The 28,000-nt window shown below is 49.8% G+C and overlaps 1 protein-coding gene across 10 annotated transcripts in view; it reads right to left on the reverse strand.

Annotated features, from left to right (window-relative positions):
• Nucleotides 1-1,482: 1,482 nt before the first annotated feature.
• Nucleotides 1,483-28,000, reverse strand: part of SLC4A4 (solute carrier family 4 member 4) — a 189,894-nt gene continuing 163,376 nt past the window's right edge. For 6 of the 10 annotated variants that reach the window (XM_069855013.1, XM_069855015.1, XM_069855010.1 and 3 more), the window contains 12 exons: nt 27,384-27,655; nt 25,823-25,893; nt 24,849-25,037; nt 22,869-22,982; nt 22,375-22,536; nt 18,172-18,350; nt 16,560-16,632; nt 11,988-12,056; nt 10,275-10,448; nt 9,230-9,391; nt 5,222-5,301; nt 1,483-4,778 (listed from right to left, as the gene is read on the reverse strand). In XM_069855013.1, the coding sequence (XP_069711114.1) occupies nt 4,673-4,778; nt 5,222-5,301; nt 9,230-9,391; nt 10,275-10,448; nt 11,988-12,056; nt 16,560-16,632; nt 18,172-18,350; nt 22,375-22,536; nt 22,869-22,982; nt 24,849-25,037; nt 25,823-25,893; nt 27,384-27,655 (1,651 nt within the window). In that variant the 3' untranslated portion in view covers nt 1,483-4,672. Of the gene's footprint in view, nt 4,779-5,221; nt 5,302-7,265; nt 7,363-9,229; nt 9,392-10,274; nt 10,449-11,987; nt 12,057-16,559; nt 16,633-18,171; nt 18,351-22,374; nt 22,537-22,868; nt 22,983-24,848; nt 25,038-25,822; nt 25,894-27,383; nt 27,656-28,000 lie in introns of all 10 variants that reach the window. The other 4 variants (XM_069855017.1, XM_069855016.1, XM_069855011.1 and 1 more) reach the window with 1 other exon arrangement.

Raw genomic sequence — 28,000 nt, forward strand, 5'->3', positions numbered from 1 at the left:
ATGAGAAGATAATCCTGCACATCAAAGCGATGCCAAAAGCCAGCACACCTTCAGCTGAGTCTGGCGTTCCCTGGGAACCATTGTTTCATAGAACCATGGTGGTTTAGGTCAGAAGGGACCTCAAAGCCCACCCAGTTCCACCCCTGCCATGGGCAGGGACACCTCGCACTGGATCAGGGGCTCCAAGCCCCATCCAGCCTGGCCTTGAACCCCTCCAGGGATGGGGCAGCCACCACTGCTCTGGGCAGCCTGAGACAGAGCCTCACCATGAAGAACTCCCTCCTACTATCTAACACAAATCTTTTCTCTTTCAGCTTAAAACCCTTTCCACTCATCCTGTCCCCGCTCCCCCTGATCCAGAACCCCTTCCCAGCTTTTCTGCAGCCTCTTTCAGTGCTGGAAGGTACTCCTGGAGCCTGAACACCCCGAGCTCTCCCAGCCTTCCCTCAGGGCAGAGGAGCCCCCGCCCTCACACCATCCCCATCGCAACAGCCCCACCTCCTCCTTACGCTGAGGGCTCTAGAAGCATTTCCCAGCGTAACACACGCTTCCAGGTTCTATATTCCAACAGCAAACTCACCCGAGCGGGATCGCAGAGCCCAGAAGCGCCGGAGCAGCCGCAGACCCTCCTCTCCCCTCGCTCCCGATCTCCCTTTTGGCCCCCCTCTCCCCTCAGCTCGCGCTTCCCGCCCACGCGCTGGGGTCTTTCCCGCCCAGGCTCGCGATTGGCCGCTCGTTGCGCGCCGCCCGCGCTGATTGGACGAGGCGGCTCTGGCCCCGCCCCCCGCGCGCTCGGGGCCAACGCCCCCCTGGGGCGTTGGCCCCGGGCGCGCGGGGGGCGGGGCTGAGGGGTTGTGGCGGCGCCATCTTGTCTCCCTTCCCCCCGGCTTAATCACAGCAGCTGGTCTGTTTCTGAGCCCGAACACCAGGGTCTTAGTCTCCGATTTAAGCCACCCAAACGCAGCACCTTGCTTAATTAATTACTTCACCTCTGTTTCTGAGCCCCAAAAATGTCTGAATGGGGGTTTAGCCCCCAAAATGTGGGACTTTTAGTCTTTCCCAGCCCTCAGTGTGGCCAGCCAAGCGTGATTTCAAGCACCAAACGTGTAGTACTTCGTTTCTGGTTCTGAATGCCAAAGGGATTTTCCCTAACATCCAATCTAACCCTCCCCTGGTGCAACTTGAGGCCGTTCCCTCATCGCATCCCTCGTCACTCATGAGAAGAGCCCATCACCTACCTCACCACAACCTCCTCTCCAGGGGCTGCAGAGCGCAATGAGGTCTCCCCTCAGCTTCTTCATCTCCAGGCTAAATGACCCCCGGTCTCTTCACCTGTGTGAACCTTTCCTAAGCCTCCTCTCCCTCCAGAGCTGCTGAGCATCTTCCCTTGGAGCCGGCAATCGTGACAAAAGAGACGGGCATCTCCATTCTGTCAAACAAGGCTGAGGGTACAACGGAAAACAAAACCACATACTCACCGAGAAATGCATAAAGTTACTTTATTTTCAGTATACATTTAATTTTGAAAAATATAAATGCTAAAATATCTCATCATCTTCATCTTTTGATTCCATAAAAGTCACAATAGAAAGCTTCATAAAACTGTAAAATACTATAATGTTATAAGGAATTTCATGTTTTATATTACTGGAAAAAAAAAATCATTTTAATATATTGAAATGTTTTCTGCTGTTTTTTTCCTTTTTGTTCCACCATCTTGATCCACTTCATTTCACGCTACGTTTTTATTCTTTTCTCCAAAGCAAATACAGACTTACGAGAATTAAAAACAACAAGAAAAGTATCCAAAAGTGCATCTTGATTAAAAAAAAATAGAATAAAAACCCCAAGCCATATCGGCCGCGATGACAAAGCAGCAGGGGCTGCAGAGGCAGATGGGCACCACGGTCTCAGGCTGGGACACAGCTGGCTGCAGCTGGCTTTGTTTTGTTCGGGAAAGTTAATGTCTTGATGGCCTTTTCCCACAAAATTCCCAATTCGGATTGAAAGTAAGTGCTTTTCGAAGCTCTAAGATGCACAGGGAGGCTTTCCCTGCCACACCTGCAGCCTCTGTTCCCTGCCCACTGGCTCCTGCTGCCAGCAGAGCTCTTGGTTACTCAATTTGTGTTGGGTTTTGTTTTTTAAAGGAGACAGCGCTGCCACTGCCAGGCACCAGGGAAGGCAACGCTTCCAGCTCGTGTCACCAGCGTGCGTGGCGTGTTTTCCATGGAAAGCTGCAGCAAACTTTGTCCTGTCCCCTCCGCAACGCCCACCCTCTGCCCAACAAACAGCTCCCTCAGGTTAAAACCAAAAAAGAAAAGGAGAGAGATAGATCTCAATCAGCAGTCAACACATTTCAAGTACATTGAACGCAGTTTGGAAGTGGAAGACCTCATTTTTGTGGAGACACATCGCCAGGTGACGGGAGGCCGCACGTGGGGTGGGTGCGTGGCTGCAGTGCCCTGCCCGCTGAGCTGACCGGGAGCAGGAAAGCCGCTTCTCTTCATCTGCTCTGATCCTTCCTCTGTTGGTTACCAGGATTCCTACAAATCAAAGGTCTGGGCAAAACAGCAGCTCCCGCGTGCTCTGGAGGTGACGCTCCAGTCTCTTTCCCCTTTGGGAGCCAGATGCTTCTGTTCACCAAGGGGTGGGCACCGTGGACCGAAGCCGGCATTGCGCTCCTCAGGTTACCCATCCTCCAGTTGGCCGAAGGGATCACAGAGCTGCTCAGTTCCTGGCCATTTCTGCCAGCTCCCAAGCCTTTCCTTTGCGCTGGGTTCCCAGGATGCACATCCAAAAATCAACACACATTTCATGGAAGCCGCAACTGAAGCCCCTGGAGAACGTGGAGGGGGAACATCCAGCGGTGTGCACTCATGTGTGTGCCGTAGGCACCTCTGCAGCTCATCGCCAATGACTGCTGGCGGCAGATCGAGCTCAAACCATCAGTCTCTCTCGGCTCACACTTTCACCCCAGCGCTGTAGGGAAAGCAGCATGTCCAGCTGCTCCAGCCCTCTTCTGCGCCTCTTGTTGCTGATACCGCTGCTACGAGTGAGTAGGTGCTAGAATTTGGCATTTAAGGTCTCAGCACCACCAGAAAATTGTTTCCTTAACCAACATGGACTTTGGTTTCACAAGGACTGAAGTGGCAGCAACGTGCTGGTCCTCTGGGTTGGGATTTTCTTCTGTCAGGGAATTAGCCCTACAGCTGGGCTATTTCTTTTTGATGAAGCCTTTATAGTGCGTTAGATACAATCCCCATGCTTCACATCAAAGAAATGACTTGGTGGAGCCCAACTTCCCAAACGTGTGACAGAGAAAATCGCCTCTCCCAGGGTCAACCTCGCTCGCCTGATTCCCAACCAAAAGCCTGGGGGTGCCCACACCTACCCTGCTCGGCATTGATCATCGCCTTGTACGGGTGGATGGGGTGAGGACTGGGAAGCCAGGATGTAGGATCAATTCCGTAGACGCGGGATGCCAGAGGATGCAGATGTTGGTGAACCTGGCAAACGGCAGCGTCGGGGTGAAAATCCCAGTGGGCCGCCTTCAGCTTTCCCCTCCATTGCACCGTCCTCGTACCCCAGCAGCGGTGTCTTGTCATGTGTACACACACCCCTTGCACGCACACTGATGTTTCAAAAGGAAGAATTAAAACAGTATCACGCAGGTGATCAACAATACGAGTGCAACCGGCATCTGCCCACTGGTGCCGCAGCCGGTCAGGGTTTCACTCACGTCCATGACGATTAAGACTTCCTGGCTCACAAGAGATTTACAGCCCGTCTCCTTCATTGTAGAATTAGATTATTTATACAATAACCAGAAAAGAAAATAACATAACCCTAAGTCAAACAGATGCTTCAGAGTAGAGGGTGTTAGGCAAACCGACCCAGCCCTATGCCGTGTCCCGGAGATTGTGGTGCGGTGGTGGTTTTCGTTTTTCCATTTGTAAAAATCACATTATATATGGTACAAGACATTGTTTTTACAGAAAGCCTGGCATCTAGAAATAAGAGGTAGAACTACTCAGAACTATACGTTTCCTGCTGCAGGAAAAATTCATTTGTTTCTTTACAGTAATTAAAAAAAGGTTAAAAAAATTGACAAAAAAAAGGTTAGGCCCCCATAATTTAAACAAAATAATCTAGGAAAATAACACTCTTCCATGTACCTGACGGATTAAGTCCATTAAAGTGTTCCTTTAAAAAAAATTGCATAGGAAAGGGACGTTTCCAAACACATGCTACGAGGGTGGCGACGGTTCCTCTGCACTGGGAGTGAAGTACCTTCTCCTCGTCCTTCCTGCAGAACTACAAGCACAGGCTGTGAGAGCGCGTTAGTATTAGCAGCACTTTCCAGCGTCTTCGAGCGGCGTCAGCACAACGTCGCCTCGGCCCGGAGGTCGCTTCTGTTCTGCCAGAGGACAGATGGACGAACGGACACAGGCGGGCTCACGGCTAAAGCGCTGCCCGCTCCCCCCGCTCCGGTCAGCGCTCCTGCCCTCTGCTCGCCGGCGAGAGGCGCGTGTGTGTGGAAGCGACAGAGAAGGCAGCAGAGCGGGGCGAGGGCGGGGTGTCGCGTTGACCGATGCGGGTGGGGAGCAGGGAGCGGTGTAATATTTGGCTAGTGACAAAAGAAATCCCATCAAAGGTTTAACAGACAGACAAATTACAAAGTAGTTTCTGTTCCCTTGCTCCTCCAGAAGTAACCGCTGTCTTCAGGCTCAAGTTCTATTCTAATTTGAGGCACAACTTTTACTGGAGTTCGTGGAGGGCTGCAAAGAGAAAAGATACACAGACAGTGAGAGAAAACTGCTGTCATGCTTCCTTCAGTCATGTAACAGGGTGGTGCAGAGGGAAGTAACACACTTTCACATGTCTGTAGTGGAAAATAGAGCAAATAATAACCCCGAGTTGCAGCGAGAAAGAGTTAAGTTGCTCCACATCTTTATTCTGGTTTAGACCCCAGCCCAGCCATTGGCACTGCGGCAGGGGTCCCCCTGAGGCTGGTGGAGCCCCCAGGCTCTCCACTCCCCATCCCAGGCAGGGTAAGGCTGTGTCAGCAATAACGTGGGATGCTGCAATCTCACGTGGGGAATTCTCTCAACGTGCTTTTTAAGAGTTTCCTATAGGGGGACCAAAATTTTGCCACGTATACGCAGCTGCAGCTGAGATGCTTTTGAGAGATGATCACAAAGTGCATTTTTTGGGTGCTTACCTTGGCATGGTGTGTGACTGAAGGAAAGGAATTGTATCAGCACGACGTATGGCGTTCAAGGAATGTTGGTGATTTTTCTCCTGTTGGAGAGGGAGGAAAGTCTTGTTTGTCATCGCCTGCAGCACTCACGGCTCCTCAAGCCCAGCCTCAGCGCCTCCAGTTTACTCTCATTTGTTTGGCAATGCCTTTTTACTGCTGCCTGCCTGCCACGTCAATTTCACCGCTGGGAAACAGAAACACTCGATTTCTTTCTCTCTGCAGGCCCCTGAGCTGCCAGTAACACCTTTCCCAAGACCTTCACCTGGACACTTACCTTGTCTCCGCCCCTCTGTAGTTAACCTGCGCTCCTCATGGAGCAGCCAGACTCCGGGTGAGCAAACGGGTGCTTTGTGCTGGTAAAGGCTTTCCTTTCCCGTCCCAGCGTGGGGAAGTATGCTCTCTGTCACTGATAATCCTGTCCTTGCTGCTGCTGAAGGAAAGCTAACGCTAGGAGTCGTATCATTAATATACTCTGAATCGCAGAGCACACTTCTATTCTAGGGCAATATCATGGTGCTGATGGATTCATAGAATCACAGAATACTTTGGGTTGAAAGGGACCTTAAAAGAGTCCAGCTACTTCTTCTAGTTCAAGGGCCTGAATTGTTTTTTATTTGACGTTTCTAATAAAAACCCCGCAAATCCATCACTGGATTATAAAAATGCACAAATATGCAACCAGCTACTGCTCAGCTGATGGGCGGTCAACCCCGTGTTGTCTCCAACAAACATGTTTGCAGCAGAAGAATTAAATATTTCAGCCTTAAAGCTGTGGAAACGGAGCATCTCATCCTAAAATCCCATTTAGGGTGCAATTTGGTTTTAGCACATCAGGGCACGCAGAGAAAGGAGGAGGATCCAAGGCTGATTTCCCGACTTTCCTTTATCAGCAAAGCACTAAGAATAACTAAATAGTAAAGGGAACATCTCTTTGGCTCTGTTTTATAACACCGATCTCTAAGTGTTGCTGTACCTGAAAACCACAGAGCAATTAGGATTGCTTAACACATGTAAATACCACTAAAAGGCAAGAGACTTGTTCCAGAAGCCAAGACCCTCAGAAGAAGGGGTGTCCTGCGCAGGGACCGGAGTTGGACCTGATGGTCCTTGTGGGTGCCTTCCAACTCAGGGCATTCTGTGATTCTATGACTTGGGTACCAGCTATTCAATTCAAACTCTGGTTAAACAATCTAAAGGTCTGCAGGTCTAGGTCCTGCTCCTAGAACTAAATTATTATGTATTACTATGCTTTGTGTTCCTCCCCTCCCATTTATCTCTAGATCCCACCCATCACTCTTAGGTGTGCAAAGGTTGGTCGTTATTCCCGATTCCTCACTCAGAAAACTATACTGTGAGAAGGGAAAATGACTGAAAATGAAGAGGATAATAATCAATTAAGGACATTAATGTAAGGAATTAAAAGGAAACAGAATAGCACAAAAGGAAATCACCTAAGAAGGGAAATAGGTTAATGGTCAACTGCTCACTGCCTGGTCAGATTAATGCACAATGCGGAACAATGGCAACCTTAATTACTCGTTAAAGCGCTGAGTTTTGCGACTGCTCGGCACCTAAGGAAACAAACAGGAACGGGACAGCAATGCGGTTTAGACATGCCGCAAGTCCAGAACACGAGGCTCAGAGGGAAAAAACAAATCAAACAGACCAGGAAAAGTCAGAAAAGAGAGGAGGAGAGAGCGAGTGAGCAGCCAAGAGACCTGTGAGGAGCTGGATAAAAGCGCTTAAGCTGGAGGCACCAGAAGGAACAACATTGATTTTTTTAACAAGCAAAGAGAAAAGCTCACAAAAGCAAAATCTGTGATAAATCAGAGGCCTGGATTTTTTTTTTAAAAAAAAGAGAGAGAGAAGAAAAAAAGAACAAGAAAAAGGACTTTTCGAGTAGTAGGAAAGGTTGGCTTTTAAAAAGAAAACACTCTAAGTATATAGATACATTTGTACTGCAAATAAGAGGCAAGCAGGCATGCAAGAGGTCGGTTCTACTCACTGTCGGCAGGTTTGCTATCACTTAGGAAAGGTTCCTGCTCCATGATGTCCATTGGTATTTTAATACTTGGGACTTTTTCTGAGCAGGGGCAGTCAGACTGTGAAAGAAACGTTTAAAAGGTCTTAGAATATTTTCACTGCTCGCTCTCTTAGCGTCTCCCACAAATTACAATCATCCTTCAGAGTTTCTGTAGGAATGAGGAAAAGAAAAGAAGGAAAGATAACACAGCATCGTCCAGCCTGCTGGGTTCCACCGGTTCCCCACTGCACCCCACCTCCCTCTTCTTCAACACAAATAAAACCGATTGAGAATGACATTGCGCAATTGTTCCCCTTCCCCACCTCCCAGCAGCGTCTGACACCCTCCAGTTCACCGCAGAGTCGGCTGCTGGAAATACAGGCAGTTGCAGGCAGGAATGGCAGAGCATTGCCTGCTGTGAGAGCTCACCCAAATGTTTTACCCTGCTGTCATTGCTGTTAGAAACCTTTTTAATTCCCAATTGCTCTATGAGGCCCAGACACAATATGGCAGAGGTTTCTTCAGCTAGTCTGTCGCGACTCCTCCTTGTATTTAAGTTGGGTCCATCCCAGTCTCACTTACACCTGTGTTTGCAGTAAAATACCTCACCAAATCCACAGCCCTTGTTAGAACCAGCAAACCGGTCAAGAGCAGGCCCGAGTGAAAAGCCCTGCACGGGGCAAACCCCTTCCACTGGAGTATTTTTATGAGGCTGAGGGGCAAGCAGAGCTCCAACAAAGATGTTGCTGCTGTTGTGTAGTCACCAGTCCCTGCTTCATCACAACTAAGGAAGCCAGGGAGCAGGGACACCAACAACCACTGCCGCTCTGCCGTACCACACCAGTTCAAAACTCAGACCAGTTGTGTTGTCCTGCTGCCTGCCTCCTCCCAGAGTGCGATCTCTTCTCATTTGTTTCTCCTGCTGTGTTAAAATGGGATTTTTTTTCCAGCCTCAGGTGACTTTACCTCTGCCTGCATCATGGGAAAAGCCCTTCTCCATGAACCCTGGACGGTTACAGGAGCAGAACAAGTGACGCTGTGCTTGGGACTCTCCACACTGCCTAAAACTATTAAAGCCGAGCTGCCTTTTCACACTGCAAAAGGTAACAGTGAGTGAGGCAGCCAGCGCTGCAAGGGCAGCTCACACTCTACACAAAGCACTCCAGAACCACCATGGCTGCTACCTCAGTACAGGGTCTGAGTTCATGCCAGACCTGCATAGCAGAATGTTTAAAGGCACGAGGACTACGCTTCTTCTTCTTATATACAGAGCAAAAACCAGAACCATCTCAGGCACCTGGATCTGCTTTGGTCAGGTGACCGCGCTTAGGAATGACACAGATGTTTCACTATTTCAGGGCATGCTGCAACCTGAGAGAGGACCAGAGCAGAGTGCAGAAGGACAGGGATGCTTCAAAAACAGTTAGATCATGAGTATTACCAGCAGAAAGCAGCCTTTCTTGCAATATGACATCACTTCTGTCTGTGCTTTTAAAAGAGTAATTAAAGAAGTATCAAAAAAGAAACCCAGGATATATTCAGAAGTAACAGAGCTGCTGGCAAAACCCACGCTCCTCCTAAAATGTAAAATGGGGGAGAAAGGGGGAGGAGGGAAAGATGAACAAGGCAGGGTGAGGGAAGGCGCCCTAGGAAAGGGCACGACATCTCAGCAGAGCAGGCAGCCTGTGTGCGGCTGGGCAGTGTGATCTCACTCTCGCCAGTGCAAGCACCACCTCCCACAGGCTGGTGACGTCTGGAAAAGGGAAGGCAATGTAGAAAATGAGTTTTGTTTGGGGGTGATTTCCTGCAGCAGTGAAAGTCTGAGCTGGTCGGCTTCAAAGGAGGCTGGGACGTTGTCAGCCCCAGAGCCGGGGAGGGGCCCGGACCATCCCCCAGGATCAGCTAGATAGAAATGAGTCATTTGAGAAAAGCAGAAAGCTCCTTACATCATCGTTGTCACTGTCCACACTGCCCTTCTTCTTTTTCTTCTTCTTCTCATCCTCTTTCTTTTTCTTGTCCTTTTCTGGAATGACGTCATCAAGAAAGCTTAAGTCATGCTGGGAGAAGAGGTAGTCCATGGCTTTTCTGACTGCCACAAGTGCCAGGATCTGGAAAAGCAGAGAGGGACTTCTCAGCCACGTTTTACCTTTCACTGGAAATGCCTTGGGCGTTCTCGTTGGTGCTGCTTCTTAAACCCCCACGTTTTAACTCTGGTGGTAAAGGAACACAGAGAGAACAAGGGAAACACCTGGGATCTCCCTATCAACCTGAAATCTGAACTGTGACTACTTCACATCAGGACAAACAGGAGCAACCTACAGGAAGAAATATGTAAATCTGTGCTATTTAAAAGCAAGGGAGATATTTTCCGTACTGTAATTGTGTGGGCTGAAAAAGGAAAAGCATGCACCTCTTGTTCGTTCATGCAGCTCAAGGAGAAAACACGGCAAATCTCACCTTGGCAGCCAGGAACGGTCAAAACTAACTACACCTTTCTGGAGAAAAATTAACTTTCCAGTCTCGTTTTCCTCCAAGGATTTATGTAAAGGCAGCCACGGCAACACTGACCCTGTGCAGCCTCACCTGAATGCCACGAACCGAGGCAGAGCCCCGGGCAAGGGCTCTGCCAGGGAAAGGCTGGATTTGCCTGTTCATCACAGGGCGAGCTTCTCCCAGGTGACAAGTGATAGGATGAGGGTAAATGGCCTCAAGTTGCACCAGGGCAGGTTTAGATGGGGTATTAAGAGAAATTTCTTCACTGACAGAGCAGTGAAGCCCTGGCAGAGGCTGCCCAGGGCAGTGGTGGAGTCACCACCTCTGGAGGGGTTCAAAAAAGCACGCAGACGTGACACCTGGGGACATGGTTTAGCAGGCACGGTGGGGCTGGGCCTGGGTGAGCTGAGAGGGCTTCTCCAGCCTCAATGATTCTGTGACTGCGTGTGGAAGGCACCGGCTGCGAAAGGGACGGCTCTGAAGGAGAACATTGCCTACCATGACAGGGAATATGATAGCAGCCACCGTCGACTTGAGGATCCAGAGGAGGGCCAGGCACACCACCTGCAGGAAGGTGAAGAGATGGACCCTGCGCAGCGGGACGTGGCGCAGGTAGATAAAGTCAGGCTGGTGCTTTAGAGGCATCAAGAGCAGCTTCAGACGATCCATGAACTGGAAGGGAAAAGAAAGAGATGTAATGAAACCCTGGATACAGAAAAGAAAGATACCAAAGCATTAAACAACTGTGAAGTGTGACTTTGAATCAACTCATGTCCCTTCCACAAAAGAAACCGCATAGAAAACCCAGCTCTGCTATCCTGATGACCTGGGCTTAAAGCAGAGAGGGCCAAATGTGGTAACTCAGCCGTCTCAGGTAAAAGTCCTTGGTCTGCACTAAATTTGGCAACTGAACAGAGACACAGGAGCAAAGCATCACTCAAAGCACAGCCTTGAGGTGCCTCTATTTGAAGGAGCAGCACTCCATGAGCTCTGGTGATCAGTGTGTAAATCAAGTAAGGAAGAGGCGAGTAGAAATGGCTCCGGTGGCTTCAAAAGATCAGCTGCGGCTGTGGACACAGGGAATTTTCCCTTGAAGGAAGCACTTTGTTCCCCACAAACCAGAGGAAACAAGATGAATGCCCAAACCATGGTCAGCACCCAACGCTGGGTCACTTCTGCCACCGTCCCCTGCCCTGCTCCTGCCAAGGAAGGACATTCAGTGTTTAAAACCAATGCCTTTTGTCCCAAAAACATCGGGAGCAGAGGTCAACAGAGGGCAGACGCTGCGTCATGAGGGACAGAAAGGCACCTAACCCAAGAGTGAGGAAGATGGGCAGCTTTTCCGGCAGCCTCCCTTACCCCGTGCTGGACCGGATGGACTTGGAATTAACACAAAACCAGGATTTCTCATTGAGTGAAAAACATCCTTGATTGAGAGAAAACAAACTGCCCGGTCCCCTGGCCACCTGGGCTGGGAAGCCAGGCAAATTCCCTCCAGGAGAACCAACCCCAGGGCGAACATTACAATCCCCTCGCTGTCCCCTGACGAGATGGAATGAAAGCCAGGGCCGTTAGAGAACACCCAAGGAAATTCTCATGGTGTGCACAGAACAGGCAGTCTTTTCCCCTCAGAGCACAACCAAGGGCTATAAAGAAAGGCCACAATTAATAGGGTGCCAGAAAGCAACAAAACCCCTTCCAGCTTCCTAAGGCCAATTACAGACACGGCGCTGTGAAAAAGGCTCCTTACGTAATATTTCCTCTACGACAAAGAGCGGGGCTTGGCTTCCCCTCCCCGGCAAACAGCAATGTTCCCGCTCGTTAACACTGCGGAATAACCCCGCTGCCATAAATCATCTTCCCTTGTTCTCCTTCAGCCTGCCAGACACCCTGAATGGAGGGAACCAGGCTTGGCAGGCGTACGCTGCCCTTGGCATCATGGAGCTGGGGTGGGATTATGGACCCCAGCTCTTCACCGAGAGCCCCACGCCGCCTGGCTGCTCGCCCCCTGAGTGGATCGCTCCCCTTAGGTCTCAATCTCAGGACGGCTGGTGAAGTCTGTCAACAGTTCCCACCCTCCCCAGGTGTCTGGGGATGGAAAAGGAGGCGGGGAAGGAGAGGGGAAAGGCTGGTTGTGAAAGACACCCTGCCCTGGTTAATGAAGGCCACCTTCTGGAGAAGAGCCTGCTCCTGGCCAGAGGAGGGACTCACCTGCACGCCGTTGAGGGACGCGACACCCATGTAGAGGAAGACACCGTAGAGCACAGGCATGGGAATGAACTGTGGGGAAGAGCAAGAGAAAGTGAGTGAATGACCTTCCCGTATACAACGCACCATTAACACAAAGGGGGGACATAATTCCTGGCTTGTGATCAGCTGAAATTGTCCCGATGAGTGGATATAGCAGGGTAAGAGAGTGAGCAATCCTTCTGCTGTGTCTTGAGAGCTGCAAGAATATTTGTGCAGTCATTGCAGGGCTGAGAAGGACAGAGGCCAAGAAACCCCGGGCTTTCTCCCTTCACTAGGCCTTGGGCATCATTCCTAAAACCAAAGGGAATGCTGCCAGTTAGGCAGCAAACTAAGGGAGAGGCAGGGTAAACTGTGCCCCAGTCAGCTTCAAACTTCCACCTTTTGGTTTCTGGTGAGATGAGAAGCAGAAGGCAGAGAAGAAGAAAAGGCAGCATGATCCTGTGGTATGTCCAAGTGTGAAAATCCATCTGGAGAGGCTCAAGTCCCATCTCAGTGATAACAGTCATGCCAGGAAATCTCCAACCACTCCATCTTTCACTAACACGAATCCATAACCATCCACAATTACAGCACCATGAGTTAAGTTCTTCCCTGCCAGGAGCTGTCCTTTCAAACATCAACTTCTGCTCCCCCAGCAGCTAAGCGCTGCCCATTCCTCCATCACCAGTCCTGCCATCAGGGACACCTTCCTTCGGAAGCGAGGAAGGGTAATGGCAATGACATACAAGCTCCCCAGAGTGACTACTTGTGCCTCCAACCTGCGGCACGGCGCTTTCCTCCGTGGCAAAAGCCACCACGCGGCTGCCAAGAGCGGGGAGCGCTCCTCAGCCCCGCAGCTCCCCTGTGCACGGCCAGCGCGGCGTGATGCCAATGGCAACGCTCGGGCACAATCCACAGGCAGGAGCTGAATAGCGGCCTTTGTGTGATGTAGCTGAACTCCCAAAGGATGGAAAGAGCTCCGTGGCGGTCGCAAGGGAAACCCTTCACGCAGTGACAGGCGGCTGCCACGGAACGGCAGCCGCACAACAGCCGAGGCTCCCACGCACCCACCGCCAGCATCACCGCCCTCGGAACGTTTGCCTTCCAACCCACGCAGGGGGCTCATTAAGGAGGCAGTGAACAGGGCGGTTGTGTGGTGCTTTATGGTGTTCCCCATCACACCAGTCATCGTTTACTGGGTCAGAAGCACAGAGCTGGGCACATATCCCACAGGCCTCGATCCCGAGCGCGTGGGCTTCACTGGGGACATGAGCACACCAGTCACCTGGCCACATGCCACCAGAGGCCAAAGCTTTCCTGCTTACATTTCCCTCTTCCCTTTCCTGAGTCACATTCCCTGTCACCTCCTGTGAACTTCTTGATTGCTAATTTCTTGGTTAGAACTGGGTAGTCTTTAAGGTCCCTTCCAGGGAAGTGATTATTCCCCTGTACCCAGCACTGGTGAGGCCACACCTCAAATCCTGGGTTCCGTGTTGGGCCCCTCACTCCAAGAAGGACATTGAGGGGCTGGAGCGCATCCGGGGAAGGGGCTGGAGAACAAGGGTTATGAGAGGTGGCTGAGGGACATGAAGCTGTTCAGCCTGGAGAAAAGGAGACTAAAGGGAGACCTCATCGCTGTCTACAACTGCCTGAAAGGAGGGTGTAGAGAGATGGGTGCTGGGCACTTCCCCAAAGTGACAGGTGATAGGACGAGAGGGAAGGAAAAACTTCACAGAAAGGGTTCTCAGGCAGTGGCAGAGGCTGCCCAGGGAGGTGATGAGTCCCCATCCCTGGAGAGGTTTAAAAGGTAGGCAGATGAAGTGCTTAGGGATCTGATTTAGTAGCAGATAGGGACGATTGGAACTGATGATCTCAAAGGTCTTTTCTAATCTAGGGATTCTATGTTTCTGTGATTCCAAGTCAAACCACTCTAGGGTTCTGTGATTCTATGATTCTTATTCATCCTACTGAATTTATTTTCTTCCTTGAGTGAGCTGCATTGACATTTCACAAAGCCCATTTTTTATCCTCCCACAGCTTGAGTTCAACATGCTGCCATCTCCATGTGCTGCAGCGGGGAGGGACAGGGAGTCAGTGTGTAGTTCATGGAGCTGTGAGTGTCAAGGGATCCAAAGCCCTCACTGAACCTGAAGGAGTAGAGGAGACAAGACAGTCTGTTCTCTAGCAAGTTGGGCAGGACGCTTTCAGCATTTAGCTTTCTGGTTCCTTTCCATCGCTTTCTTTCCTTCCCCTTTATTCTGTTTCTCAAAAAAAAAAGGAAAAATGTCCAAATATTATTTCACCATTGCACGATAACTAATCCTGTAACTCATCCCTCGGAGAAGCTTCAGGATGTTCTCCTGCAGAACAGCAATCAGCACTTTGAGCTGGGAAGATTTTCTTTTGGCAAAGCACTCCCTGACGATGGGGTTGCTGGCTCGGGCGCTCCGAGCAAACCTGCCGCTGGCCAACAGAACTAAAGATGCATTTATAGGAAAGTGCCTGGCGTTCTCCTACCAGGGCCCGGGATGTCTCTGAGGAGATCGGTTATAACTGAGCAGGAACAGCAGTGGCGTTCAAAACCAGCACAAACACCACAAAAAACCCCAAAAAGAGATTATTCTCTGGCTCTCCTGGTGAATTGAATTGGGGTTCATTAATGTTCCGTTTGCCACTGGCATGAGAAGACTTAAATGTTCTGCAATGCATTTAGCAAGGCAGTTCTCTCAAGCCAAAGACGCTGTCACCAGAGTTTGCTAAAGGTCCTGAAACACCGCCAGGTCCTTCTCACTGGCACGTGGGCGAGGAGCGTGTTGATGTATCCTCAGGCATCCTCCCACGAGGACCTTCCCCTTACGCGTTCGTAGGGGAAGCACAACTAATTAATGAATGAAGCAATAACAGGGGAAATAACGGACCCCAGTGGAATAGAGATCTTGCAGGGAAAGGTCACGTCCACTAACAAACAGAATTATTACAATCAAGCATTAAACTACGGGCATGGAAACGCCTGTTTGCGCAGAGGAGGAAGCTGTTACCAGGACACAAAGATTTGCTAGTTGCAAAAACAGCCTTAGAAATCAAGAATAGGAACGTGCTGATTTCATAAAGCCACGTTCTCCACTTTACACACAGGCAGCATCGCTGCCTGCCTCATCCCCTTCAGGCTCATGTCTAACCGTGCCTCACAGCCCTCACGGTTTCCAGCCTCCTCATGACCAAAAGCTCATTTGCTTCCCCCAGAAATTCTTCACCAGACACCTGTCTGCTCCATCATGGAATTACGATGCACGTGCCACCGTTTCAGCACGAATGTTACTGTTTGGACATCTTCTGCTCATACCACTAGTCTACAGATCCACAGAGAGGGAATTCTCTGCTGGCATCTCCTGTTGTACGCTACACCTGCACTTGGCGCCACTGAAATCATCATTCCTGGAGAGGGCAGTATCCTCCACGAGACATGGAGCAGCAGGTTTTCCAGTTTGATTCTATGCTCTGATGGTCCACTAAGGATGTGCTTCTCTGTGCCTATGTGCCAAAAGATTTCAGCTCTTGGAAAATAGCGACCTACCTAGATTAAATGGTACATCAGTGGCATGCCCGTCTGGAGCCCTGGCTACACTCACATGAAAATGAGATTGAGAGATTAAGAAATCGCATTCATCTGCACTGCTTTCTCCAGAAGCACAATTTCCACAGTGCTGGGTGTTGATTTTGATTGATACGAGATGCGTTGGTTTAGGAGGATCCGGCCTAAAAGCGCAGATTGACTGCTCTGTTGGCTTTTTTAACCAAACCAGGTAGGCTGCAGGAGCCTGGTGCTGGGGAGGAGCGGCCTTGGCAGCCACAGCAGGCAGGGAACAGCTCCTCCACGGCAACTGCAACGGTCCCAGAGAGTTTTGACCAAAACTGTACCCATGGACTTCTCCCACCAGCCATTGGCTCTACTCATCACCACCAGGCCTGTGTATTCTCTCCCAACACAAACCCCTCCTCTCAGCAGGCCATGCGCACCCCCTGTGGGTTAGCACCAAAGATCTTCTTCAGGTACATGCGTTAAGATGTGTGCACATTGAAATAAATTCAAATGTGCTTTTAAAACTACTTTTACGTCTGTTAACCTGTGTCTCCTACATAGCAACTCTACTGCATGGCCAATCATCCTTTCCTTATGCCACCAGTAGGCTCTCATGCTTTATCCGCAATGTATTTTCCATGAAACACAGGTACAGCAGAAGGATAAGAGTGCAAAATAGAAGGAAACATAACTTTGTGCAAATGCAGAAGAAAAAAAATCTTAAAACGAAAAAAACCCCACAGCCCGCAAGACCCCCAGCCCTGAACTTTGTCACCATCTGGCTCGCTACCACGATCTTTTTTGTTTCTTCCAAAAAGATGGTATTTAAGCTTCCACAGAAGTGTAAAACCACATCAGTAATTCTCACTAATCTCCTTTTTTGGGGGGAAGATAAAACCAGGCCAACAATTCTGTGGCCCTGACCGCCTACTCGCTGTGTGAGCAGAGGGATGCGGGCGAGGTGACGCACTTACCTTTAGGATGGGAGCCATAAAGACGGACACACCAGTCAGAATGAAAACGATGAAGCCAGTCACTCTCTGCTCCCTGTAATGAAATCACAGGGTGAGCAGGATGGCTGCAGCTTCTACTCTGCTTTTATTCCCTCTCATGGGACTCAAACCCAACACAAAGCCTGACAACTTGGTCCTGCAGCCACGTTTTCAAAGCAGATCACAGGTCAACAGCACCAGGCAGGACCTTGCTGGTGGCCAAACCTAACACACCTCTGTTTTCAAACACCAGATCAGTTTTTGTAGGAAGCCTTAGCTCTGCTGTTTGTGGATCAACAGAGCACTGCTACTGAGCAAGGGCTGTGTTTACATGTTAAACACTAGAAACCGTTAACCAGCAATCCAAATTCTCCGCGTGGCAGTATTTATAGCGTGCAAACCAGCAATAAATCATTAGCTTTCCACACTCCTAAATTAGCAGCGTATTTGGAGTCCTGCTCATAGCACTCCAACCTTTGGATGAGCAGGCCTGCTCTCCGTGGGATGCTGAACCTTTGCCCTGAGCAGCGCTCACAGCCACTCGTACACCCAAAAATACTTCCACCACTCATATATCAGAGGACTGCAAGTCAGGCTGTTAAAGTTCTGTTTAAATGCCTAAACAAGCGGCCCAATTTCCAGAAGTGCTCCTCTGAGAGGTCTCTTGTAACCTAAACAACTCTGTGATCTCGAAAGCACTTCAGCCCACTTGGAAAAGGCGACCCAATACAGAAAATATCGCGTCACCTGATCAGTCTAGACACGACAGGTTTATGGTTTTTACCATTATGCTCACTAATGAATACCTAATTTCCATGCAGTGAACTGATCTCCTTTCTCAAATACTGGAAACCTCTGGCAAATAAACTTTGAAGGTGATACACAGGATTTGGCCAAGGAACTTAATAGGATGGTAGTGAGGCCCTGGCCCAGGTTTCCCAGAGCAGGGGTGGCTGCCCCATCCCTGGAGGGGTTCAAGGCCAGGCTGGATGGGGCTTGGAGCCCCTGATCCCGTGGGAGGTGTCCCTGCCCACGGCAGGGGGTGGGAATAGATGGGCTTTGGGGTCCCTTCCAACCCAAACCGTTCTATGATTGTCTGAAGTGCCAGAGAGCTGTGCTGCTAAATCTCACCCCCGGGTTTGGAAAGCAGCACAAAACTCTTCCTGACAACTCTGCAGCGTCCCATGGGCACCAGAGCTCGCTCCATAAGGCTTTCTGCATTTTGGGGTGACTCCAAAGCAGAGCAAGAAAAGCTCTAAGCCCCAGTGTGAAGATTCCTCCCTCTCCTCCCCTTTCTCCCACCCATTTGCACAGGCTTTCCCCATCTACAGACACCCACGCAGCGCAACGCTTTTCTTCCTTTTCAAGAGAGACTATTTGCAAAAGGGCCAGGACAGACGAACGTCTAACTGGATACACTCCCTGTGGGCAAAAAAAGCCATAAAGAAGCCCAGCTGATCTGAAGATTTATGGCAAATCTCACAGCTATTCCCCCTGAAGCTCTGCACGCGTCCTGCTCAAAACAAGACCATTTATAGCGCGAACTGATCCTTGCAGGCAAACAAGGCGATTAAAGCCTTTCTGTTTGACATACCTCACTCCCAAAAACTTGGGCTGTTCTCCAGGGGCTGAGGTTTCCGTCTCCATCTTCAAGCTGTCAATGTGAGCGATAGAGATAACGGTAGCAGCGACGTACCAGGGCAGACCCATAAAGGAGCAGATGATCATCAGAATGGCCACCCAGAATAAATCCAGATGGTATCCAGCACCTTTCTGTGAGGGGAGACAGACAGACTTCAGCTTCGTTATTCTTAATATCTACAGAACGGCCAGAGCTCTGGCTGGGGGCAGAGGCACAGCAAACACGCAGCATCTCCTGCAGCACCACAATCTACCTCCCTCTCTGTTCTACCCGCATAAACACGCTGATATACCTTGGCTATAGTGTTCTGAAGGAGCTCTGCACTGCCTCTCACAAAGCAACAACAACGCCCCTATTTTTAGTGATAGGTTTCCATTTTTATAATGAGGTTAACACAGCGATGAGCAATCCAAAGCCCAGCACCATCCCACCTCCCGCTGTGCACACAAACACAGCAGCTCCTTTTCACAGCACGAGGCAGTTACAGCAGCGAGAGTCCACGGAGGGCGAGGGGACAGAGATCGGCTGCAAAGCAGGAGAGCAGCTTGTGACGGTGCAAGGCTTTCGTCCTGCTCCTCTGCACCTTTAGACATGGCAGGAGGCCAAGATCGGCACCTTCGTGCACCAAGTCATCCTGCACCAGTGTAAGTAACAGCTTGGATGTGCAGAGAGCTTTAAACACCCAAACCACCCCTTAAATCCAGCCCAAAGCCTAATTTGGGGTTGAAGCAGCCATTGTAAAAGAGCTCTCGGTGTAATGGCCTAATGAAGCCTCCCTGAAAGCAGCCTTATTGAAATATGGAGCCTGCCTAAAGGTGACATTTCCTGTCTCAAAGCGAGATCTGAGCCCTTGTATTTAGGACAGGGAGCAACTGTGGGATTCCGTAGTCAGGACTTCATAGCTTTAAGCCCTGCTGGTTGGGCCTGGGATGGAGGAGTTTCCCTCAGCACCCAACACCTCTCCTGGAGAAAGCCACAAGCTGATGGGCTCATACCCTACTGAAAGGGGAAAGCTGCCCTCAGTCTTTACTCCTTTGTAAAGACCTCTTATCTTCTATTACTTAATCCTTTAATGAAGTAATACAGTAAACCCAAGAGCAACAAGTGCCAAGAGAAGAAGTGAAGGAACAAAACAGTCACTGAAGAAAGAGATCTTCACAAAAACACCAGTGAAACCGCAAAGGTTTGCTATTCTAAAGCAGATTAATCTTTTGCTAATCCCATTCAATTATATTTTATTGGAAAGAACGCATGATCAAGACCTACTTGGTGACTCAGGAGGGAAAGCAATACCCTTGAACAGTATTCTTTGTATTCCTCATACGGGCGTTGCTTGCCTTGGCTGGCCGGCAGCGCCAGGATAACCCAGCGACCCCTCACCGAGGCTTTAGCAGAAAAACACCCAGCCTTCCTTCAGCCTGCAGGAGATCCTGTGTGCAGAGATGGCTCTTGATGCAGAGTAGCAGGACGGGACTCAAGAACCCCCAGTTAAACAACAGTGTGTGCTCACAACAGTAACAAAGGAAGCAGGAAATACATTTTTGACATTAAAGAGCACTTGGCCGGAGTGTTTATGCTTTGTTACTAAAAACATGCAGCCAGTGCTGACAGTTCATCCAGTGTCTACAAGCTGAAGAGATGAGGGGCCTCTTCTTCATGGGGGAAGAACACTGAATATATTCTTCTAGTGACTAGGAAAATGATAAGTCTGTTTAGTTAGGTGCAGAAGACAGACCTAAAATCAAGAGCGTATCAAGGATTGGCCTTCTCCCAAGGAAGATGTGGGCAAGTATTGAATAGATCTGCCCAGATCCAGATAGCAAAGTGATGCTCTGAGGGTTTTCTTGTAAACCAGCCCCACAAGACCACCAGCCAGGACTCATCAGTGCACACAACAAACCTTTCCCATTTCCTGTTACTCTGACTTTCTCCTCCAGCTCAGGCTCAGGATGGTCTTAATTTACATGTGGGATATCTAATCACAGAATCATGGACTCTTTTGGGTCAGAAAGGACCTCAAAGCCCATCAGTTCCACTCCTGCCATGGGCAGCGACACCTCCCAGGGGCTCTGGGGCTCCAAGCCCCATCCAACCTGGCCTTGAACACCTCCAGGGATGGGGCAGCCACCACTGCTCTGGGCAACCTGGGCCAGGGCCTCCCCACCCTCATCGTGAAGAATTTCTTCCTGTTGTCCAATCTAAATCTTCCTGCTTCCAATTTAAAGCCATGTTGCCACGTCCTATAATGTCCACAGACAAACTGAAAAGTCCTCCTCTTCAGCTCCATTGCCATTTCCAGCAGCTCCCAACAGAACTGACGAAGCAGACGTGTAAATAATGACCCAGCATCACCCGTGTTTTGAGGGAGTCTTCCCTCTCACAAGTGAGACCACTTGAAACGTGTCCCATTAGCAGGAAGGGAGAGTCTTCTTTTACAGGAATTTAATATTTTTCAATAGAACTGACGGTACAGGGAAAGGAAAAACCCTCCAGGCATGAAAAACTGCATAGCATCGGTCTGGGAAGTTTATTTTAAAAACATTACTACGTCCTAGGCTGTTACAGGTCAGGGGATATAAAAGCTTTTCTTTAAATAACATCCAACCACGGCTATGCCCTTGGTATGTCCCAAATCTCTTCAGCTTTATTGCTTGTCTTTCACAGCTCTGTAAAGCTGCAACACTTGGGTCACAGCCACTGCAAGCGGGGTCCTGCCATCACCCCAGCACCACAAAACCTGCTTCGGAGGGGCTGAGAGCCACCCGCTGTGCAGTGCCCGCTCCGGGATGGCTGCCACACAAAGGGACCTTGTGCCAATGCCTGGGCACATCCACCAGCGATCGTCTTACATGATAAACACAGTGACAGGGCCTTGTCAGACCCAGAGGAACTTTGCCTGCTGTTATAAGGTGAGAGAGGTTTTGGCTTGGATGCAATAATGCAGGGCTGTGCAAATAAAAATCAGGTCCCATCTCAGGTGAAAGCAGAGCTCCTGAGAGAGGAAGCCCTTCCAGGCTCACAGCATGTCCCCACCACAGACCTGAGCTCCCAAAACCAGACACTCTGCAGATCCGTGCATGACCTGGTGGACCCACTCTGCCACCACTGTTTTCCTCTCCATGCTGATGCATCAGCTCGGATGGGGCTTGGAGCCCCTGATCCAGTGGGAGGTGTCCCTGCCCATGGCAGGGGCAGGACTGGATGGGCTTTGAGATCCCTTCCAACCCAAACCATTCCATCATTCTGTGGTTCATAAAGTATCCCCCTATGGTCCATGACAGAAGTGCAAGAAGAAAGCTGACCACAATCACAAAGCAACTCTCTCTCCTTGAAAACAGCACCAGATGACAGGGAATAGGCCCACGTCTTTAAGTCAGGAAGGTGGTAGGAAGAAAATTAGATATTTGATGCTAGAGGAGAGGTTTGAGTTAGCTGGACTTGAGCCTGGGACTAGTTTCCATAGAGAGCTAGAGTCTGTGAACAGTCATTTGGAAGCTCCAGCAGTGCCAAAACCCAGAGGGTTTGTGCACCAGGCAGCCAGGGATCAGAGCCTTCTGCTTGGCAAAATATTGGAAGCTTTTATGAAACCTTCGGGTTTACACTGACATGAAAAGGGGCTTTAAACAAAAATTCTGCCTCTCAACGCAGAGCTGCTCTACTTTCTCCTGGCTCGAGATACATCTTTGCCTGATGAGCAGTGGGTAGGACGCGATGGGTCTAACTCCTTTGCTCCCCCTGGGAGGCAGGGGGCAGCTGGCTGGGTTTGTGAAACCTGACCTCGCTGTTTCTGGCACGGGACCTGTTTGCAAAGGAAAAGGGAGGGGGAGGCCCAAAGCTTCTCATGTGGGAATGCTTCAGGCGTCAGGACGGTGAAGCCAATCAATATTACTAAGTCCTTCCTGAGCAAGACATGGTGAGTTGGCCCCATGCAGGGTTCTTGCTTTAGGAGGAAGGCAAACGCCGTGTGCACAACGGTCAAGAAGTTCAACTGAATCAGAGGCTTTCCTAGCAAAAACTGTACTGCAATTAACAAAATAAACCCTGCTGTTTAACACCATCAATGATGGCTCTGAGGTGGCATCAACGCTGCCACAGGCCCTCCTGCATCTCCAGCACAGAAAAAGCACGTGGCAGCTCTGCACGAAGCACACTCACCTTGAGCTTGTGCTCCTTCCTGTTGACGATGACGGCTGTGATCTGCTGGTCCATGAAGATGAGGATCGTCACCAGCAATGCAGGGATGGCTGCTGCCAGGTACACCCACCACGGGTTCCCTCCGAACGGTGGGATAAACCAGCCCCTCTCAGGACTGGTTGGCTTTTTAGGGCAAGGAAAAGAAAGGTGCAATTAGAGGCACAGTCTGGAAGTGATGATACCCAAAATACACTTGTAGTCCCAGCGATGGGGCTACAGGGAGACACTTGAAGTTTGACAACTCCACCCTTCCCATTAACAGCAACAAAAGGTTGAAAGTATGGAGGAGATAAATTAGCCAGCCAAGAGGATGCTAACAAAAAGGATCATCTGAGTAAAACAGCCCTTTACAGACAGGTGACTGCTTTCCTGTGCTGAGGGCAAGTCATACAGGGCACACGGGTGGAAAAGGAAACCCCTTCCAAAGGCCACGAAGCAAGCCGACAATGAGATACCTTGAATTCACTTGGCACGATGAGTTTTGGTGTGTCCACACCTACCAGGGCATCAATCCCACAGAAAATCAAGATGGACAAGATAATGGCAAAGTCACTGATGAGCTTCCGGGCCTGAGACAGAAGTGGACAGAACAGCCGTTAGCACCACGCAACCCCAGTTCACCCATTGCTGTGTCTTGGTTCCTTATTGTGCTGTCTGAAAGCCAAGCAATCAAGCCTAAATGGAAGTACAGAAACAAGCCTAATTAAAAAAAAAAGAAAACTGCTTTTGTAAGAAACTCCCACTTGAATCCTTTGAGGCAGTCTCACCGATGTTAGGTTGACAGCAGCCAACAACCACTGGTGTGGAGACCTCATTCCCCTGCAGCGGGGCTTGAAGAGGCTTTTCAGGATCAGCTTCCAATATCACCAGATATTGAACAATCAACCTAAAAAAAGTGACTATTTTAGACATATAACATACTGTCTCCTCTGTTTACCTCCTGATCTCTGATTCTTTAGAGTCCACATGTCCATGTTTCTCTACGCAGACACTGCATTTTTTATGAGTCGAGCTTCTTGTGTTAGCACAGGATTCTTAAGGTGTCTTTAATAAAAAATATTGCTTTACCCCCAGACTCTGTTCTTTTAATAGGACTGATTTTGTAATGCAGGTTAAAAAATAAAATGAGAAAGGGAAGGAATGGAACTTAACACCAGACAATGGAACTCAAACTTTCCTTTAGAAGCTGGGAAGATGCGAACTTCCACAGCTGATGAGACGTTCTGTGTCACTGGCAGAGATTACTTTGCTTTCTCTTCAAGTAATAAACAGCCCTAAAGAGAGAGGAAAACAAACCAGGCTTCTCAGCTAAGCCCTCACCATGCCCTCAGATAAAGCCTCGTCTGAACTCACTGCAACACTAACACTTGAAGCTGCCACTAGTCAGACCTCAAAATTTAACTGGGCAGGACCGACTGGGCTTGGTGGTAACTGCACGATCCTTCCAGAGCTGCGTTCCTTCCAGGTTTCCTGGGTTCACGTGGTTACAGAGAAATTGAGCTGCATTCCAGCCCAGATGGAATTTGTTTCCTTTTTATTAAAAATAATAGAGGTTCAATTGTAACGCGGCAGAACAATAAACATCCATGCAGGATAAATCCCTGTGTGTCGCAATTTTAAAAAGGGAGGGGGAGACTTCTGACATGAGGTTTTATAGCCCCCGTGGCTGCCGAATGGCCACGCATCCAGTGCCAGAGTCAGGAAATCACACAAAGCTGCGGATGTGACACTGAAAATGGCAGCTAAAACTACACCTGCATCAAGGACTTTCTGACTTCTTAAGGCTGCTAAGTGCATATCTCAGCTTGGAAGTGTTGCCTTGAAAATCCCTGTCACATCCCACATCAGGAAGATCTCAGAGCAGCTTCCAGTACTGAAAGGGGCTTCAGGAAAGCTGGGGAGGGGCTCTGGATCAGGGAGGGCAGGGACAGGCTAAGGGGGATGGTTTTAAGCTGAGAGAGGGGAGATTGAGATGGGATCATAGGAAGAAATGTTTTCCTGTGAGGGTGGGGAGGCCCTGGCCCAGGCTGCCCAGAGCAGGGGTGGCTGCCCCATCCCTGGAGGGGTTCAAGGCCAGGCTGGATGGGGCTTGGAGCCCCTGATCCAGTGGGAGGTGGCCCTGCCCCTGGCAGGGGTGGCACTGGATGGGCTTTGGGGTCCCTTCTGACCCAAACCATTCCAGGATTCTATGATTCCCACAACAGCTTACGGCTCATTTTGTCTCTTCTGCTGCCTTACCCAGAAACACTGAGAGTGTGACAGCTAAGCAATCCCAGACATACCTTGGTTAACCAGTTCCATGGTTTTATCTCAACCAGGGCAACCCAGCTCCCCTGCAAAGCGCTCTTTCTTGCGTGACAGCTACACCAAAAGGCAGGCTGAGCTTTGCATTCTGAGTACAGAACCAGACCGCTAGGGTGAAAGGAGATACTTACCGTGGTTGGAAAATATCGACTGGTCTTGAATTTCTTCAGGGCCATGGAGCAGGTGTAAGTGCCGAAAAAGAGGATGAAAGACATGAGGGTGATGTCAGGGACGTAGTCACAGTTGTTGCCCACAAGCTGCCCTCCGTATTTCAAGCACTCCTTGGTTGTCAGCGATGACCAGTCAATGGTGGAGTTGGACTGCACACACAGAGAGAACGTGGCCTTAGAGCTGTGTGCCCACGTAGGACAGGAATGGGGACAGAGCGTCAGGAAGAACACCAGGAAGAAAAGGAAGGCACAGTGCAGAAGCTAAAATCCCTGTGCTTGTGCGCAGACAGAAGGGACAGAGGATGGTACTACCTGGGAACCGAGGACACCCTGCGCCTCGGAGAGAAGACAGAGATCTTTGACCTCGCTGTGGGCTGCCAGGCACATTCTGTGTTTTCCCCAGTGGAAAGGCAATGTTGGAAACAACACAGAGAAGCCAGAGTGGCCTGAGACCACCTCTACATCCACTCCCCACTACTCACTCACTGTGATCAACACCAAATCCCAACCAGCTTAGGGATATGATTTAGTAGTGGACAGTTACGTCTGGACTTGATGATCTCAAAGCTCTTTTCTAACCTACAGATTCTATGATCTCTGGGATCAACACTAGCAGAAAAACTCCCTCCTTGCCCTTTCTAGAAGCTTGAGCTTGCCCATCAATCAGATCAAGCTGCACGACAGCAGCCACTGCTAGCAAGTAATTAATATTATCGAGTTATGCAGGATTCTGTACAAGAAACTTGTGGAGGATGAAGTTAATTAATGTGTCAAAAAGAGCTGGGTCACATTTGCCTTGTGCCACAGACAACAGGGGAGCGTTGCCATGAGGGTTTCTTCAGGCAATCACTTTCTGATCTACCGGCACGCCCCAGCAGCAACGCACGGCACTGACTGACTCCACAGCCCACATGATCCTCACCAAGGGCACTTACCATCTCAGCCGGGGAATAGAGCAGCTCATCAGCCAACTGCACTGCTGTCCTGTTCAATAACGAGCTATTAACTGCAAGAGAGGAAAGCAAAGCAACACCACGAGTGTAGTAACAAGATTGCTGGGGAGGAAAGCATATTTCAACTATTAAGTCGTTTGACTCCACCAAACTGTTTGCAATCTCTATGCTCAAGTAAAGTGAATCGAAGTATTGCTCTGGAGTGACTTAAAAGCATCCATCACTTAAAAAACAGAGCTAAACCATGGTCCAAAGTGCCACAACCATATAGGTTTTGAACCCCTCCTGGGATGGAGACTCCACCACTGCCCTGGGCAGCCTCTGCCAGTAAAGAAATCTACCTTAACATCCAATCTGAACCTGCCCTGACGCAACTTGAGGCCATTTCTCTTGTCCTATTGCTTGTCACTTGGGAGAAGGTGAAAGAAGTGTGGCAGTGAGCGTTGGTGAACTTTAGCAAACCACCCCTGCCAATTCTCCCCCAAAGGCAAAGCCCAGCACTGTATTTCTGGGCACAAACCTCTTAGGAAACAAGATGTAGAGTCTACCACACGCCCCATTTCCTCTACATGCTCCAGATGTACCACCACACCAGCCCAGGGCACTGGCTCTGTGCTGTAGGCGTTCAGGTGGGAAGTGGAGACTTTTGGTTCAGCACTGACCATTCCCCCTTGTCCTTACTCCAAAAAGCTGTGCTGCCATTCAGATGGAAGCACAACTGGCCCAGCATCCACGTACTTGCAGAGATCCTGCAGTGAATAATTAACACGGGCACACAGCTCCTAAGCATCCAACGTCTTTGTGCAGAGGCAGCCAGCAGCAACCAAAAGCTTTTCCTGTTTGACAGGCAACTCGAGATAACCTGAAGTTTACTTTGAGCACAAATCAGTTTCTTACTCACTTCTCATTGTTCGAAGGACCCTAGGAGTGGCTGCGGCTTCGCCAACGGTACGAGCCACTGTATTTCTGTTTGTATTTGGGTTTCATAATCCTTTGTTCCTGGTGGTGTTGCCAGATCGATACGTATATGCCGGCTATACCTGCCCTGTGCCCACGCTCTGGTGACAGACTGAACTGTCGGACACACTTCCCTTCTGCTCCAGTGAGGAACTGTGTGTGCTTTTCCACTCATACAGGAGGTGGAAAACCACCCATGTTTGGGTAACACCCTGAATAAATCCAGCTCTGGCTCTTGACAAAATGGCACAGCTGATACAAGGAGCGACCTGGCCCCCACTCCTGCCCCTTCACACACTCCTCAGAGGAATGCCACGCAGAATTAAGAGCTGCAAGGATGCAGGGGGATGAGGGCAGAGAGACAGCTTCTCCACTGGTGAGACAGCTTCTCCACTAGTGAGACGTTCTGGTTGGCACACAGGGTGAAATTCACCCCTCAGCTTCAAAATAAAGCTGAGATAGGATATCTGAAGACAAATGATAAAGAAGGATTAACCTTCCTGTTCGTTATCTGCCCTGCAGGAAAAGGAAAAACCAATGCAATCTCCTGTATGCAAAAAGGAGAGGCAACTAAACCCCCTCTTACCTGGATCTACTGGTTCACAGGCACAAGAGTAATGCGTGATGTAGTCCACCTTGAACTCTGAGTTGATGGGATAATGATCCGCCAGCTTGATCATCTTCTTGAAAGCGTCGTAAATGAAGATGAAGCTAATGAGGGAGGAGAAGCCTTCCTCGGTGAAGCGCGTGAAGTACTTGACCAGGAAGCTGGCATCGGTAGCGACCAGAATGAGACACTGGAAGGCTGACCAAAGGCCAATCCAGAGACGAAACTCCAGGTAGTCAAAATCATTGTCTCTGCAATGAGACAGGAAAGGAAAATATTGGGGTCAGCTCTCTGTCTGCAGCCAGTCAACTCCATAACTGTCCACCCTGCAGTTAATAGCTAGGGCAGCAGAACCATGGAATGGTTTGGATTGGAAGGGCCCTCAAAGCCCAGCCAGTGCCAACCCCTGCCATGGGCAGAGACACCTCCCACTGGATCAGGTGCTCCAAGCCCCATCCAGCCTGGCCTTGAACACCTCCAGGAATGGGGCAGCCACCCCTGCTCTGGGCAACCTGGGCCAGGGCCTCCCCACCCTCACATTGAGTGTTGTAAGAAAAACTGAAAGTCTCTCCCTGGGAGCCTGCCTTTAAATAAAA

This window comes from Phaenicophaeus curvirostris, chromosome 4 (assembly GCF_032191515.1).
Source record: "Phaenicophaeus curvirostris isolate KB17595 chromosome 4, BPBGC_Pcur_1.0, whole genome shotgun sequence".
NCBI lineage: Eukaryota > Metazoa > Chordata > Aves > Cuculiformes > Cuculidae > Phaenicophaeus > Phaenicophaeus curvirostris.